The following is a 12,841-nucleotide window of genomic DNA, read 5'->3' on the forward strand; positions in this document are numbered from 1 at the left end:
ATTTATTGCTTAAATAAACAAGTACTAAGCGAAATGTAATTGTATGTTGGAGCGATTCCAATCAAATTACTTTTAACCAAACAATCATTCAATCAGTCAATCAAATATATTTTTCAAAAGTTCTAAAATGTTTTAAAGTATGTTTTATCATAACTTATCTTTTGAATATCTTTTTTATAATAAATACGACGTAAATGGGATTCAGTTCGCATGGGAGCGGGAGGTAGGCGGGGTCCAAATGACAAAATATTTTTTCAGGCCAATTTGTAGAGCTCTACCTCTCTTTTTGGGATTAATGCCAAAAAAAACGGGCTTTTTACCCATAGTGCAGCGGCAGATAGATAGAGAAGTGGAGGGAGAATAAAAACCGGCTAGCGTCACCACAAATATAAGAATTCGACGGAGGCACAAATACAAGCACAAATAAATATTGTACATTGATAATTTTAGCAAGCTCTGACAATAATTGATAAAGGTAACTGCCTACTGACGTCACGCAACGACGATTGCGTAATTTAAGTATTTAACATCAGTATCTAAAGTATTTAACACAATTCCTAATGTAGGAAGGTGGACAGCATATCTATTTTTAATTTATTATCTTGATTATCTAAAGGGGGAAATTACGCTCATTCCGACTTTTTGTACTTGTAAATTGCCTGCAAATAAAATATATAGAGCGAGGAGTTGTAAAATCAGCATATATATTATATTTACATGGAATACTCCGATGATTCAAACGCGAAAAGCTGTTTTGCTGCTGATTTTTCTTTTTAACTTTATTGCACTTTGGCCTCACTTTACACACTGGACACTAACAGCTTCTAATGGAGGGTTTCCTTTATCTCTCTTTTCTCTGGATTTTAATTATTATTTTGTACTATCAACTGGCGGCTGATAAGCCCGGACACCTTATCAATGGAATTCTTGGGCCGTTTTCCAACTCTTTCAGCGATTATTCGCGAGCGTGATAGTAAGCAAAGCGTATTCGCTTCCACACACAAGCCCGAACAGACAGCAACGACGCCAATTTATTTATAAATATTATCAATTTTCCTTTTTGCGAGGTTTTTCTATCACTAAAAATATAACACAACTGTGCAACTGTTTGATTTTTTTTGTACGCGGAAAGAGCGAGACCGAAAACGCAAAACTAAATACAATTTTCGTTTATTTTATTTGTCAGAGTGCTCTCGCGTAAAACCTCCACGTTCAGCGTACGATTTTAGACTCGGCCAAAATATACGATACGCAGGCCAAAAAAGCGTAAGAGTAGCTTGTGCGACTTCCTCTGATATTCGAATGATTGCAACCCATACTCGATTACTGTACTGTAACACCGAGAATGTTATAGATAACTGACTTGGGTGCCTGTCTCTGGATACAACTATTTACTTAATACTATAAATATCCTTTTATTTCAGTTATATCAAGTCTTGCTGGGAGGCAAGGTCGTTTCCTTCACATATTTCCGCCCGCAATTGCTGCTGGTGCCTAACAATGTTGCTGAGAAAAAAAAAAAAAAGGTATGGGACAACAGGCAAGACGATACAGAAAATACAAAGGCTGCAAGTTAACATTACCCCAATGATAATATGCCATGCATTTATGGTAGCTAAGGTGAGGTGGTGTTCGTTTATGTTGCTGGGGACCTAAAAATGTTGCTTGGCTAGAAATCGTATGTTGCTAAGTGTTTTAAAGAGAGTTGTGAAACATTTAAATCTGTCCTATTCGGCCGACTCTCTTTCTTGTATGTCTGAGAACAGCTGACTGCCAACAAGTGTTTGTAAAAGAGCCGCTCGTGGGTGGGTTCTCTTTCATTATGTTTTTATTATACCCGGTACTCGAAGAGTAAATATATTTTAAATATGTATTTGTACACAAAATTGTAACGCACAGAAGGAAACAGTTCCGAACTAATAAAGTTATATTCTTGATCAGCATCAATAGCCGAGTCGATTAAGCCATGTCTGCCTGTCCGTCCGTCTTGTTGAGTGGCTGGATCTCAGAGACTATAAAAGCTAGAGCCATCCAATTTTGCATCCAGATGGCTCACACTGTTACAAGTGTATTTCAGAATTTCGAACATCTGCTGTTTACACAATTTTGAAGATAAGAGAAAACTAGGAAATGGAAATATCTATCAGATCACCTAGTTGTGATAGGATAGGATGCTTATTATGGCCAGAATAAAGAAATTAATTTGCAGTGGCTACCGTTCTCTCATTCCACACTCGGCTTCTGGCAGTGTACGGCTCTAGGGGAGGGGGGCGAGCTAAAAGACCGTGTTGGCGTGAGAAGTGATGTAGACGTCGATGTAGATGACATACATATGTATGTAAATACATCTAAAATATGTTAAATTGTATTTCTTACTGAGTACTTGGTATAAAAGTTGTGACGCATAAGAAGCGCCTCACACGTCCCTCTCGATTTTTTTGGCTGTTCTAAAGGGGCTTTAGGAATCGAAACTGCACTTTATAACCGTTTAGGGTTTCTTTTCCTCTGGGAAAAATATTATTTAGAAAAGTCGTCATATTAATTTGTCAAAGAGATTCGCCATTACTCGTATGAGTTATTTCTAATATTTTTACAATGGAAACTGGTAGCTCAAATGTTCAGAAAGGATGTGAAAGAAAGGGATAATATCTAATTACAAGATTTACAAATGTAAATATATTGCCATCACCTAATGGTTTCCATAGTTAAATTAAAACTACCTCGAGACCAAGCACACAAATTGCAATCTGTCATGGGAGGAAGTCATTACAATTTACTTTGCTTCGGTTTGCATAAATACGAATATTGTTCTGTACACATTAAATTGAAACACGTGATCCAAGTGGAACCTATTTGCATGCAGACTCCATAAACTGCATTTGTTGTTGGTGGTCGTTCCTTTCACCACTTGGCAGTAGCCTCTGTACCCACACGGGTTTTCTGCACTGTGCTGTTTCCATTTTACATTTGGGTTTTTTTTAGTCTCTTCGATTAGTTTCCATTGTTGGGAGCCCGGAGTCCCAGTCGTAGAGTGATGGCATAACCATGGAGTGGAGTGGTGGAGTCTAATGGCCAGTGCAATTGTCATTGTTGCCAGTATGCTATTCCCAGTTCTGTCCTGTACTGTCCCTTTCCTAAACACAAAGCAGACATCATAAATCAAAGAACAAATTTGCACTTCAAGTTTCCATTCAATAAGTTTCCTACTCTTTACGTTGGTTCTGTTGTTGTACAAAGTTTTGCTGCTTTTGCACTCATGAATCATAATTTAAAGTATATGCAGGGCCGAGAAAAAAGAAGTGTGAGAGATGTGGGAATATATTAATAACGAGAAGGGACGTGTGAGACGCTTCTTACGCGTCACAACTTTAGCGGTGTTTTGTCAAATTTTAAATTTTTTCTTAATCTGTCATCTTCATCTACAACACTTCTCACACCAACACGCTCCTGTAGCTCGCCGCCCTTCCCTAGACCCACACACTGCAGACTCGCGGCAGAGGCAGCGCCCGCACACAAAAAAAACAAATATCTGCTACGGGACGGAGTGGGGTTAAAATTCGGCAGAGGCAGAGGGAGGGCAGAAGCAGAGGCCAAGTGAAGCAGAAGCAGAGTGTGAATGAGAGAATGTAAAAAGAACAACAAAAGCTGCGGGACAGGGTGGGTTTAGCCACTGGAAATTAATTTCTCCATTGTGGCTATAATAATGATCCAATCGGATAGATATGGTCATTCCCTACGGAATGGCGTTTTTAGTTTTCTTTTATCTTCAAAACTGTAGGTTTGGGAGGTTTTCGCCCTTTTGCGGAGGCGGAAGGGGCGGGGCTAATTTTTTAAATACACTGGTTTCAGTGTGAGCATATAGCAGTCCGGAGCCAAAAATTGGTGGCTCTAGCTCTTATAGTCTCTGAGAACTAGCCGACAAACTAGACAGACAGACGGACAGACAGACATGGCTCTATCGACTCGGCTATTGATGCTGATCGAGAATATATATTCTTTATGGGGTCGGAAACGCTTCCTTCTGTGCGTTACATACAACCGTTATTCACACAAATACAATATACCCTATTTACTCTTTGAGTACCGGGTATAAAAATTTAATGAAAACGAGAAAGGACGTGTGACACGCTTCTTACGCGTCAAAACTTTTATACCCGGTACTCAGTAGTACATCTGTACCTTAGCGGTTTTTTTTCGAATTTTAAATTTTACACTTTTTTACGTCTGTCATCTACATCATCACTTCTCAAGCCAACACGCGCTTTGAGCTCGCCCCTCCCCTTAAGCCATACACAACACGAAGCAGAGTGTGAATGTGAGTGTGCAAAAAATAAAAAAAATCTGCTGGACGGGGTGATTTTTTTACTCTGGCTATAATAATGATCCAATCTGACTCCAATTCGGTGATCTGGTAGATATGGTCCTCCCCTACCGAGGTTTCTTTTATCTTCAAAATTGTGAATACAGCACATTTTCGCGATTTGCAGTGTGAGCATAAGTCTGGATGCAAAATTTTGTGGTTCTAGCTTTTATAGTCTCTGAGATCCAGGCGCTCAACAAGACGGAAGGACGGACAGACATGGCTATATCGACCCCGTTATTGATGCTGATCAAGAATATATATACTTTGTGGGGTCGGAAACGTTTCCTTTTCTGCGTTACATACATCAACTTTGTGCACAAATACATATAACCTATTTACTCTTCGAGTACCGGGTATAAAAATAAAAGTGATTCAATAAAGAGGAAAAGAGTGTACAAGAGACATATGAAGAGAGATAAAGAAAGATTCATAGTCACATAATTCAGATAAAGTGAGAGAGAGGAGATGACATTAACGGATCAGATGACTAAACAGTCGCCACAATCTTAAACGAGCAAACAACAATAAACAGCAGAAGCAAGCAGAAAACAAACGATCAAGCTAAACAAAATGGCGAAAGTTCAACGGAACATTTTTTCTTTCGATTTGTTGTTTGTTTTTTATCCAAAAGTTATCGAAATATTTTAGCAAACAGCAGCAACAACAAAAAACCGTACAGCAGTCGCCATCATCATCATGGGAGAGCGTGACTCGTGGGTCCCAAAGAAGAAGAGCAGGATATAGGAATATATAGGATATAGGAACTATATATAGTTACTTCATGAGCAGGCAGAGCAGATATGGTGAGAGTGTTGGATGCATGCCTTGTCAGCGGTGCGGAAAAGCGAATGAATAACTAAAAATGTGCCATAGATGGATGAAATGAAATCGCAATAATCGCGTAAATACAAAAAGATTCTCTATGCAGGCGCAACTAATCGTCGCTCAAGGGTCGGTCCCCCAGAGACCCCAGAGAATCTCTTTATAGCTTAAGCAGTTCTGATAATAAGCGCGAAGTCTTGTACGTCAGCCATGAATCATTCAATTGAATACAAATATTGGATATTGGTTTTGTCCGTTTGTGCACGACGGAAGGTACGTATTTCTTGAGATACAAAAACGGTAGCATGGAGATATCTGAAAGTAAGTATTTCTTGGAACTTTATGTGAATAGACCGACTTACAAGGGACAGATAGTGGTCAAGGAATTTTTGTTATATATTTATGCCAAGGAGTCTTGAAACCATTTTTCTTTGTAGTTGCAATTTTTCTCTAGTGGGTATAAAATAATCCGTATGTAATAAAAAAAATAAATTAAAAGAATTTTTTGCAAGTTTTTCAATTGGGAAAATCCTATACCCTACTCTACATTACGTTTATTCCAGTTGTTATTGTCGCAAAAGGTGTTGCATACTTTTGGACAGCCCGAAAAATTGACATTTATTCACTGAAGCAAAATAAAATACTTAACTAGTAGTTCTTTTAAGTCGAACATATCTGTTGATTTAGGCATTCCATTTCCTCTTTGTTATTAAAAAGAATCTCCCAAATCTATTTAAATTAGATTTTGCTATAAATATCAAAGGGAAATCGACAGAAATGTGCTCTGCAACACAAGTAATAGGCCTTCTTCTTGTCAGCGCAGTTGTAAATTTGATGGCCGTTGCAAACATAAGCTAACCCAAAAAACTTGACCCAACTTAACCTGAAAGCTGAACTCAGCTAATTGACGAAAAATTTAACTTCGGGCGCGCACATACAAACACACATATAGAAAGAGAGGTTTAGGTAGGGAGGGAATTATAGAGGTTACCCTAGCCCTAGATAAGGTTTCAATTGCCCCCCAGGTAGAAATAATATACTCCCGACCCCAGGAAATGAAACCCAAATTGTGCGTAATAAACCGTGGCAAACATTTTTGCAGAATAGTCAGAATTTTGTGGAAAATATGCAAAGGGACGGAGGCTTAGCGGTTTTTGCTTAAAACTTTAAACCATCTAAAAATTAAAGGCACACTCACAATCTACTGTTGAACACACATGTGGTCTTTGCGGATGTACCTTATCAGTTGTGACTCCAATCAATTTCTTAACCTTCTCAATAAAAATTTTCTATATTTCATTCATTAAATGGCATTTTCACTGCTCTACCTCTGCCGATAACCCACATATAGTCCTATCATTCACTGAGTCACTTAGTAGCCGCACATAATCACTCACCTTGATTTTACTTTTGTTTCTAATCCTACGATATAGAAACTTGTACATGGCACAGCAACAGGGCAGGAGCAGCAGGGGCAGACGAAGAAAAACACAGAAAACGCTTTATACGAGGTACTGTTCCTCTTTTTGTATATCTGTACACTTTTTGGATATTTGAACACGTTCTATCACAGACTCACACTCACGGAAATAATAATTTAGCAAACGAAAATAATAACAATTTTACAGTCGTTGAGCACCAACTTTAACGCTCAGCGTGGGTTGGTGGATGTGGGCATAGAATCGACGAGCGTCCCGTGAAACGTCATTAATGACTAAGAGAGGAAAACGGGTCGCGAGATATGTGTTATGAGAGAGCGGGACGGGACAGTAGCGAGTTTCATTGCATTTTGCATGCGTTTCACGCACAGGAGCGTATTTTCTCAAGAGCAGGTAGTCAGACAGAACCAAATAGGGCCGGCTGTATGTGGTATAGAACTATAAATGATATTGGTACTACAAAGATTAGGACTTTCGAAATCCTTTGCAGATGTGGTGTTCCAAAAAAGCCGATCCGCTGCTGTTGTTCGGCTTCCACTTACGCTGCACATATATTGGTGGCCCAACTATTCCCCCTCGATTACGCCCCTGGTCATCGGTGTCTCTGCAGCAGTTACTTGTTCTCAGGCTTCGAATTAAGAGAGCGAGCAACAGCTCCCACATTGTTATTGGCAAGCACCAAAGCAAATACAAAGCGCAAATGGCAAAAATAGCCATACAACAAATGTCATCCCAAAAAGTTTACGAGAACGGCACTATTTTTGTTGCCTTTTGCGATGTGACCAGCAGAATGCCAATGAGGAAATGTCAAGACAAGTATTAAATAAAAAGAAAAGACGAGCTAGAACCCATGAAAGAACAATAAGAATAGGCCTGCCCGCAAGTGCTGAACGGTACGCTGTAACAATCTAGCCGTTGTCGAGCCAGCAAATGCCTGCGCTGTATATAGTAATGGTATAAAAACAACAAAAAACTCTCAGCAACACATACATTTCCGTGTTCGTGGCATTATGATTGCTTAGTTACACTTTTTAGCCTATTTAAAGCAAACATTTTTTGGGCAGCTCTGATTGTCCACTCACCTGTATTTCCAATAAAAGTTCCTGCTTCTTGCGTCGCAGCTCTATCAGTAGCTTATGCTGCTCTGGCGTTAGTTCTGCAACAAAAGAAAGAGACGTGGCCACTTTTTTTGTTAATTGGAACGCAGCAGAAGCATAGCAGCAGTAACAGCAACAAAAACAACACATTTCAGCAGCACGCACCCACACACACAGCCACAGAAACACACGAACGCACTCACGCATACCCTATTCATTTTGGCTGCATCTGATGCCTGCCTGCGCAGAAGCGAGATGGCAATGAGACGGCTTGTGACGTAGGAACTCTGGTCTTCGTCAATCAATAAACTTTTTTGCTGCCCCTCTTCTTTCACGCACAATGGGCAACTAATTGTTTAAATTTAATTATTAGCTATAATTTAGCATTGAGGATTATAATTATTAATTCAATTAAAGGCCAGCGTAAATGAGAACACACGCAACACCAACAGAGAGAGGGAGAAACACATACACACACAGATAGTACACGGAGAACGCGCACACGTAGATTGCTTGTTGCTTCATTAAATGTTTAGTGCGGGACTCGCCCCATTCCATTTTCATGCATTTTGTGTAGGCATTTTTCCACTTATTTCATACAATTTCACTGGGAATTTTTGCTCTGGTTTTGCTTGCGTTTCGTTTCGTTTACCTGGCATTGAGAATTCACTGCGCCCCTTTGAAACGGCACCATACGATCTGTTGTCGAAATTGTCCATGGCACTGATCATTGTGGCGGTCCACAATAATCACGCACACTGAGAAGTACGACAACACAACTATTTAAACATAATTTGACTGAAGTTATTCCAGTTTCCTATAATTTTCATTGATTAATCACAATGATTTGAGAATAAACAAAAAGACAACACCAAAAATTTCTATCGCCATTTTCTTTAAGGGATGGACTACTACCGATATCTCGGCCATCGATGTATCGCAGGGCTGGAAAGCAAGAAACTAGGTGGCAGCACTCGTCAAAGACATGTTCTTTATAGGCACATCGATATGAATTTGCAGACTGACAATAGCTAGATTGCGTTATTTTGATGAGTATGTGCTTTAATAAACTATTTTTAGTGGAAGAAAAACTAGGGTGACCATTTAAGATATATTATTACATATTATTAAAAATATATGTATATATTATTATATAATTTATATATATGTATGTCCGAGCTCCCATACGCATGTTTTTTATTTCTTTCTCACAAGATGGGAATATTAATCGCAGCAATGAGGGTTTATCAAATCACCACTAACGTTGAATTCCATTACTACGTACTTTACCGTTTGCAACATAATTTGTATGGGCAGCATGTTGCGCAAAGTGAGAAACATGCTGCAAAAAGTGATCAGCACTGTTCCCCAAGAATTTGGAACGGAGTAAGGGACAATCTCCAATCTCCACAGGCTCCAATCAATGCAATAACAAGTCAATCTGTTGGAAATTTATCTCAGCGAAAATTTGTAGATTAAATATATCGAGAGTGTATCTAGATCGATATATACATACATATGTACATATGTATATACATAGAAAGCATATGAAAATGTTAAAAACATATCAGTCTAAGATAAAGGCATTAATAGTGGTTAAGAGCAGCTTTGAAAACTATATGTTGTGAGGGGGCTCTCCAAGCAATATTTTGATATTTCAATGGATTTTTAAGATATATTTTTCACACATGTTTATAAATGTATTTTAAAAATATTTCTATGGTGGGTACGATAGTTTATCGATAGTTAATATTTGTAACTCGATAGCTTAAACTCCAAACTTAAACTACTTAACAATGTAAATATTAATTTATGGAAATAGGGTATACAATGCCCATACTATAGGTATAGCAGCATTGAAAAGCAGCAAATTGACAAATACGTAGCAATCCATTCCAACTCACGCAACGTTTTATGCTATTTTTGCTGCTTACCCCTTTTAGATTTAAACTTAATTTGTAAACATTCCAACAAAAGGTAGTCGTACAAACTAGCCAATCTTGTGGAGAATTGATTGATAAATCGGATAAAAGTACATTTTAAGCTCGTAGACTTCTAACTAGCTAGTAATATCAAATATAACATCAAAATAGAGGAAAAATTATTTAAGATGTACGGTATATTTACAATATATTTTTAAAAAATGCAAGGTTAATTTCGGTATATTTTCGAGTGTCTGTCGGTATACTTTATCGATAATTCCGCGGTCACTCTGCGTAAAACTCTCAAGCGGTGGCAGCACTGCAACCCAGTATTGCCAACTTGGCTCTTTTCCCACTAGATCTAGCGTTTTTCTATAGCCAATGTGGGAAAAATTGCAAAATAGCGGATTGCGGGAATTATAGCTATTTTCCAAAATATTTTTGTGTTATTTTAGATTTTTTAAAAGATCTGGCAACTTCAGGTATTTTGATGCTTTATGGTGCCACACATTAGTACTTTGTGGTATTGTTTCCCTGGGACCGGCAAAAGGAGAACGATAATTCAAAAGATCTTTTAGTTAAATCGAGTTTTTTATATCATTGAAGAAATATTTCCGAATTTTTTTTAATCGATCGCCGGTATAAGGTGAAAATGCCTAAGATGTATGTATGTATAAACAGAAACCGAATCATGTCTTGATGCAAGACCCCGCATACAAAGATTGGGGATTTTAATTCATTGATGCTTGTGATATTAGAAGGTGTGGTTCTAATTTCTGGAAAATTTGTCGTATTGGCATTTGCCATTTAAGTAGAAGTAGTACTAAAACTGAGATTCCTCGAGCTATAAACGCTTGTTAAGCTTGTTAAAATAAATGTCATGTGATGACTGAAGGAAAATTTTCAAATTAAAAAATGTAAGTTATAGAAGTGAAAAAAAGTTAAGTGTTTTTCTATGAATTGAGTTAATTCTTTACTTTTTAACGCTAACGCAACTATTTTTTTTAGTTTATGAGATCTTTATGGAAATTAGAACCGCACCAGGAACAAAGTGGTTTTTCGAGATTCTGCTGTATTGTAAATCTTACATTAATGCAGAACATAGCGATTTGCACGCACATGCCACGACAGCCAAACATAAATAATTTGAAAAAACGAACAAAATACCCTCAGTTGCATCAGTCTCTGTGTCATATTTATAGATACGTACTACGCCGGGTAGATAAACGTTGTCATAATTATGAAGTGCGACCAGAATGCCCAAAGAAGATATGGGATCAATCTGACTTATGTACTTAAGTTCAGCTGCAGAAGCCGATATATTTGACGAACTTGATAAGTTCTCAAAAGTACTAGATTTGATCAATAAAAATAACGTTTCAACACTCCAGCGTTCTTTAAGCTGTCATAAAAATGTTCTGGCTTTTTCTATCTTTTTACATAGATAGTTTAGCTTTTTTATGACCCGAAGTGTTGGCAACACTGCTGCGAACATCTGTGCTCTGTGCATCGATAACTTCATACTTTTTTATGAACAGAATATTTCTGGAAATTTCGACTTGCAAGAGAGCCGCGCCGGAATCGCGCCAACAAAACGTCGTTAAAGAAGCCACCGAAACCACTGCCGGATCCAGGGACGAGCTAATTCCATTTCCCTTTCATACAGCAGCAGCAACAGCCAGCAGCAAATCGCCGAAGCATCAACGATGGCCAAATGGGGAGAAGGAGACCCGCGTTGGATCGTCGAGGAGCGCCCTGACGCCACCAATGTGAACAACTGGCATTGGACCGAAAAGAATGCGACGCCCTGGTCCAAGGAAAGATTGCATCAGTTGTTCAAGGACTTTAAAATAGGCAAGTCATTGGGGGTCGTATTACAACAAGAAAATTCTAACCTAAAACAACTCTGACCGTGTGGTTGTGTGTGCGTTTCTGTGTGTGCTTTCCAAAGCAGAGCATAGCGACACCGAGTGCTTGATCGAGGCGGTGGACAAGTGCCAGGGCGAGGCGACCGTCAACAATCGTAAGGGCAAGCTCATATTCTTCTACGATTGGGAGCTGGTGCTTAAGTGGTCCGGCCTGCTGCTCAAAAACAGCAAACTCTCGCACAAAGGGAAACTCACCATACCGAATTTGTCGGAGGAGAACGACCTGGAGGATGTGGAGATCACTGTGACCATCGACGAGTCCAACGACGAGTCGGAGAATCTTAAGCAATTCATGTACAATGTTGGGCGGGAGAGCATTCGCAAGCAGTTGGGCGTCTACATCAAGGAGCTGAAGGAGGAGTACTCCAAAAACTTGATTCTACCAAAGAAGGGCGATGAGGGCGGTAACTCCTACAACAGTGCCAGCTTGAAGGATTCCAACAATGCCAAGAATGCGGCCCAAAAGGCAGCTGCCTCGGTCTCCACAGCCAAGGGCCACAACTCGAAGGTTGGCTGCAAACTGGACGTTCGCACCCTTTCGATGACCGAGGAGTTCCACTGCAACGCCAATGATCTGTACAGTGCCCTTACCAAACCCGATATGGTATCCGCCTTTACACGGGCACCCGCCAAAGTCGATCCAGTGCGCGGTGGAGAGTAAGTTTTGCCAATCTCCCGATGATGTACTCTCCTGACGGAGTTTCCTTCTCTCCTCTTGCAGATTTGTTCTCTATGGCGGCAATGTTTTGGGAAAATTCGAGGAGCTCATCCCGGAGAAAAAGATACAGCAGAGTTGGCGTCTAAAAAACTGGTCCTCTGGTCACTACTCGAATGTGCTCATAGAGCTTGAGGAGACTGTAAGTTGGACACAGAGATTTGGCATTAATTTCCGGGTATTATTTATATTTTTCCCGTACCCTTTTGCAGTCTTCCAGCACCGTGATGACGCTCAAGCAGACCGGCATTCCCGCCTCCGAGTACGATGCTATGAAGACCAATTGGCATCGATACTACTGGCATAGCATCAAGCAGACCTTTGGCTTTGGCACCTCCATTGCAGATTCTTTATAAGCAGGAGAACGCGATCCCTTTCGAGGAGGCGGGAAAGTACTGACTTAGGTTGGGACTACTTTTTGTAACTGACAGTAACTGAGCTGCTCGAAATTCATTCATTTCTGCTATAATTTCTGTTGATCTTTCAAACAATTCTTTAAATCGAAAATTACCGATCTTCAGAAGCAGCTACAGTGAAACCAAACTACATACTAAA

At 39.4% G+C, this 12,841-nt stretch overlaps 2 protein-coding genes across 2 annotated transcripts in view; one reads left to right on the forward strand and one right to left on the reverse strand.

The window, feature by feature from the left end:
- LOC117591086 (cytohesin-1) overlaps positions 1 to 8,621 on the reverse strand; it is a 64,556-nt gene extending 55,935 nt beyond the window's left edge. The window contains exons 1-2 of the mRNA XM_034284187.1: positions 8,374 to 8,621; positions 7,707 to 7,780 (exon numbers count right to left, since the gene is read on the reverse strand). Coding sequence (XP_034140078.1) covers positions 7,707 to 7,780; positions 8,374 to 8,452 — 153 coding nt within the window. The 5' untranslated portion in view covers positions 8,453 to 8,621. The remainder of the gene's footprint in view (positions 1 to 7,706; positions 7,781 to 8,373) is intronic.
- A 2,521-nt stretch (positions 8,622 to 11,142) lies between these two features.
- On the forward strand, positions 11,143 to 12,837 carry LOC117591087 (activator of 90 kDa heat shock protein ATPase homolog 1). The gene is made up of 4 exons (XM_034284188.1): positions 11,143 to 11,497; positions 11,598 to 12,228; positions 12,293 to 12,428; positions 12,499 to 12,837. The coding sequence occupies exons 1-4, from the start codon at positions 11,350 to 11,352 to the stop codon at positions 12,640 to 12,642; spliced, it is 1,059 nt and encodes a 352-aa protein (XP_034140079.1). The 5' UTR covers positions 11,143 to 11,349; the 3' UTR covers positions 12,643 to 12,837.
- Positions 12,838 to 12,841: the final 4 nt, after the last annotated feature.

The sequence above is a fragment of the Drosophila guanche genome, unplaced genomic scaffold, assembly GCF_900245975.1.
Source record: "Drosophila guanche unplaced genomic scaffold, DGUA_6, whole genome shotgun sequence".
In the NCBI taxonomy this organism is placed as follows: Eukaryota; Metazoa; Arthropoda; class Insecta; order Diptera; family Drosophilidae; genus Drosophila; species Drosophila guanche.